The sequence below is a fragment of the Cajanus cajan genome, chromosome 7 (assembly GCF_000230855.2).
Source record: "Cajanus cajan strain Asha chromosome 7, NIPB_CcT2T_4, whole genome shotgun sequence".
Classification (NCBI taxonomy): domain Eukaryota; kingdom Viridiplantae; phylum Streptophyta; class Magnoliopsida; order Fabales; family Fabaceae; genus Cajanus; species Cajanus cajan.
The window spans coordinates 56,176,297-56,180,063 of record NC_138523.1 but is presented as its reverse complement, the minus strand read 5'-3'; the positions used below and the strand labels follow the sequence as shown (position 1 = coordinate 56,180,063).

At 33.0% G+C, this 3,767-nt stretch overlaps 1 protein-coding gene across 1 annotated transcript; it reads left to right on the top strand.

Moving 5' to 3' along the window:
• The first annotated feature begins 850 nt into the window (after positions 1–850).
• Positions 851–2,752, top strand: LOC109818745 (F-box protein SKIP22). The gene has a single exon (XM_020384274.3). It carries the CDS (start codon positions 983–985, stop codon positions 2,339–2,341), a length of 1,359 nt encoding a protein of 452 aa, XP_020239863.1. The 5' UTR covers positions 851–982; the 3' UTR covers positions 2,342–2,752.
• Positions 2,753–3,767: the final 1,015 nt, after the last annotated feature.

The following is a 3,767-nucleotide window of genomic DNA, read 5'->3' as shown; positions in this document are numbered from 1 at the left end:
ATAAGATTAAATTATCTTGCGATTATTTTTTTTAGTCCCTATAATTTTACTTATTTTATTTTTTAAACCCTATACTTTAAAATAAGCATTTTTAGTTTTTATAATTATTTTTTTTGATCTTTACAAAATGAATACATTTATCACGTTAATGTAAAATAAACAATGTAAAAAAAATAATAGAAAGTAAAAATAAAATAAAAAATATAAGTATAAAAATTAAAAATATTTATCTTAAATTATAAAAGATAAAAAATAATTAAAAAAATAAATATAAAGACTAAAAATATATATTTTGAACTATAAAGAATAAAAGGTAAAATAACTAAAAATATAAAGACTAAAAAAAGCATCTTAATTTTATCTTATTTAAAAAAATAACATTTATATATTTGTAAATTAAATTGTTGGCTCAAACATGTTTATTTATGACAATAAAAAACACTTTTATTCTATACTTAAAAAATTGTCATTTTTTTTCAAAAAAACTATATTGTCATTTATTATTTAATTTTTTATTTAATAATCAAGAGAAAAAAAATATTTTGTGTCTATGAATATTTTTAAAAATTAAATAAGCAAAAAATAATATAATAATATGAACATTTATTTATAATTATTTAATACCAGGTATTAAAATTATTTATTTATTCTTAAATAATTAAAGATATAATAATTACAAATTATAAAAAATAAAAATAAAAATAGTTTAAAAAAGTATCTTTTTAAAATAATCAAAGATATATAATCATTACAAATTATAAAATTAAAAATAATTATAAAAATAAAAAGGATAGTTAAAAAAGAAGTATTTTCCATATAAAAGGGCAGAAGGTCGTTTCGTTTGTCATGTATTTCGTGTTTATTAAGTCTTGAGGCTCCCAGAATGGTGCAAGTCGGTTAAACTTAAAGATAAAAGAACTGAGGCATCGTTTCACGACACACAAAACCTTCCTCGCTTTTCCCATCCATCAAGAGAGACACAATGAAGCTGAGACTCAGATCTTTGGAATCCAAAGAAACCATTAAAATACAAGTCCCTGATTCCTGTTCTCTGCAGCAACTCAAAGACACCATTTCTCACACCATCTCTTCTTCCTCTTCTCTGCATCTCTCCCTCAACACAAAGGACGAGATTCGCGCCTCTTCGCCCGACCAGCCCCTCCACTCCCTCGGCTTCATCACCGGGGACCTCGTCTTCTACTCTCTTAACCCCACCGCCTTCTCCCCCGAAACCCTAGCCCACAAGCCAGAAACCACTTCCCGCCACGGACCCACCATCCAAGCCTTGCCGGAGAGCCTTGATGACGACGCACCTTCGATTCCCACCACGGAAAAGCCTCCAACTTTGGATGATGCGGAAGCGGATACCGTCGACACGATTGATGGGTCTAACGAGGCGGTGGTGGTGAGTACTAATTCGGAGCCTTTCTTTGTGAGAAGGGTTCTAAAAGAAGCGCTTGGAAACAACGTTAGTGATTTCAAGTTGTTAGTGTTCACTGTCCATGGTATTGTTCTTGAGTCTGGGTTTGTTCGAGTCGATCTTGATTCGGTTATGGATGTTGGTTGTTCTCACATGCTTGAGGATCCTCCTTCAGTGTTTTCTTCTGTGGTATCTTTGAGGTATACCCTGCCTGAGATTCTGACTAATGGTGCTTCACATAGTGTGAATATTAAATTTCAAACATTGGGGCATTTTGTGAACGTGTGTGGATCTTTGTCTGATGATGTTGGGTCGAGGTTGCATTGTGTTTGTTTGGATAAACGTAAATGTGTTAGGCCTTTAGAGTTGATGCTGGCAAATTGTGAATCTAAAGGTAGCGTTAATGACAGTGGAGATTTTCAGTTTGGAAATGAAGTTTTTGAAATGTGGAAGATGGTGAAAGATAGGCTTGCGTTGCCGTTGTTAATTGATCTTTGTGAGAAGGCTGGTTTGGATCTTCCACCTTGTTTCATGCGGCTACCAATGGAGCTTAAGCTCATGATTTTAGAGCGTCTTCCCGGAGTTGATTTGGCCAAAGTGGCTTGCACCTGCTCGGAATTGCGATACTTGTCCACCAACAATGAATTGTGGAAGAAGAAATATGAGGAGGAGTTTGGAGAAGTGGGAGAGAGCAGAGGGCGCATTTTCAAGGATTTGTTTGCTTTATCCTGGAAAACAAATAAGAGGTGGCAAGGGATTTCTTATCGTGGTTTTTCAAGACCCTGTATTCCCCCACCCAACCCTTTTCGAATTCCTCCATTTTGGGGTGGAGGATATGGTATGCAGCCAGTAGCATTCCCTAAACCCCCACCAAGGCGGTTTGTCATTCCCCCGTGTGTTCTTAGAGAATTCAATCAATAACCTGGCGACTTGAATTCTCCTTATTAAGTGATGTGTAGTGTTCGGCCCAATCCTTGGTATGGAAAATACATTGCTAGAGCGAATGCATCATAGATGACTGGTTGTCAATGAATTATGTTTGAGCATTGATTCTAGACCCTTTTTTTAAGTTAGTATTGTGAATTTTGTGACAATTTTACTTGTTTAGTCTTTTGGTTATACATTTTGAATAAGATGATAGATTCCAAATATGTTGTCAGGACACAGTTGTTCTTCAATCTCTATGCATTGCCTTTGGTTCACATCTTCCCATTTATGCCAAGGGAAAACCAAAAATGTATGAACCTCTTGTTTTTTGTTTATATTTTGCAATATTAGTGTAGTGTAGTATGTAACTTTGTTGACTTGAAGGGATTTGGATCATTGTGATTACTTACCAAGTACTGACATAGCCCATTGACCTTATGACAATGGTATGAATGCCTTAAAGAACAATCTTGCTTACGCATGATTCCTCCCGTTGGAAAACATTGGCACGCGCACATCTTTGATGAAAATTCTCTCCTGCATGTTTTTGTCTCCAGCACATTTGAAACTATTGGATTAATCTAACCGTCGAGGTAAAAGTTGCCAATTTTTTAGGACAAAATTCCCTCCAGCATATTTGTACACCCTTGATTGGATCAATCTAATGGTCAAACATTAAAACTCAACTCTTCTTTCCCTGTTGTGCACTGCTTCCCCCGTCGCCGGAACAACTTGACCAGTGTATGTGCCAACGGGTGTGAGGTCCAAAAACTTGAATTCTATTTTTATGCAGATTATTACCATCCATTTGGTCTGTGTCTGTTTTCCCTTCGGTTTTTCATTTCCTTTTCTCGTTAAAAATTTTCAATTTCGTTTTATTTTATTCTTAAGAATTGAAATTTGCAGATAGCTCATTTGGCGATTCAAAGGCCATTGTGTGCTTTTGAAAAACATCTAAGTGATGTTTTTTTAGCATGCAAGTCATAGTACTTGATGATTGCTTACTTGTATAATGCTTTGCATTTGACTGAGTTCTAATATTTAAGTCATTCTAAAAACTATGAAATACATAACTTAGTGATAGGAATGCAAATAGCTTAGGTGAAATTTTGAATATATAAGTTTGATTAAAGTTCAGCCTATTATTTATCATAGGTTTTTTATAAGTCTAGTCTTAAAAAGTCTGATATATTAATCTATTTAAATTATTAATATTAACTAGGTTAATGAACTTAATTTTTAAAAATTAATAAATATTTTTAAAATATTTTTTATTCAGTATTATTAAAATTTAAATTTAAAAAAAAAAATAAGAGAAAAATTGAATATTTTTTTTGTTGGAAGAACAATTCATGTGTTGTCTAAGGTACACTTATATATATATATATTGTAAGCTTATAAATCTATGATAAAAGAATTA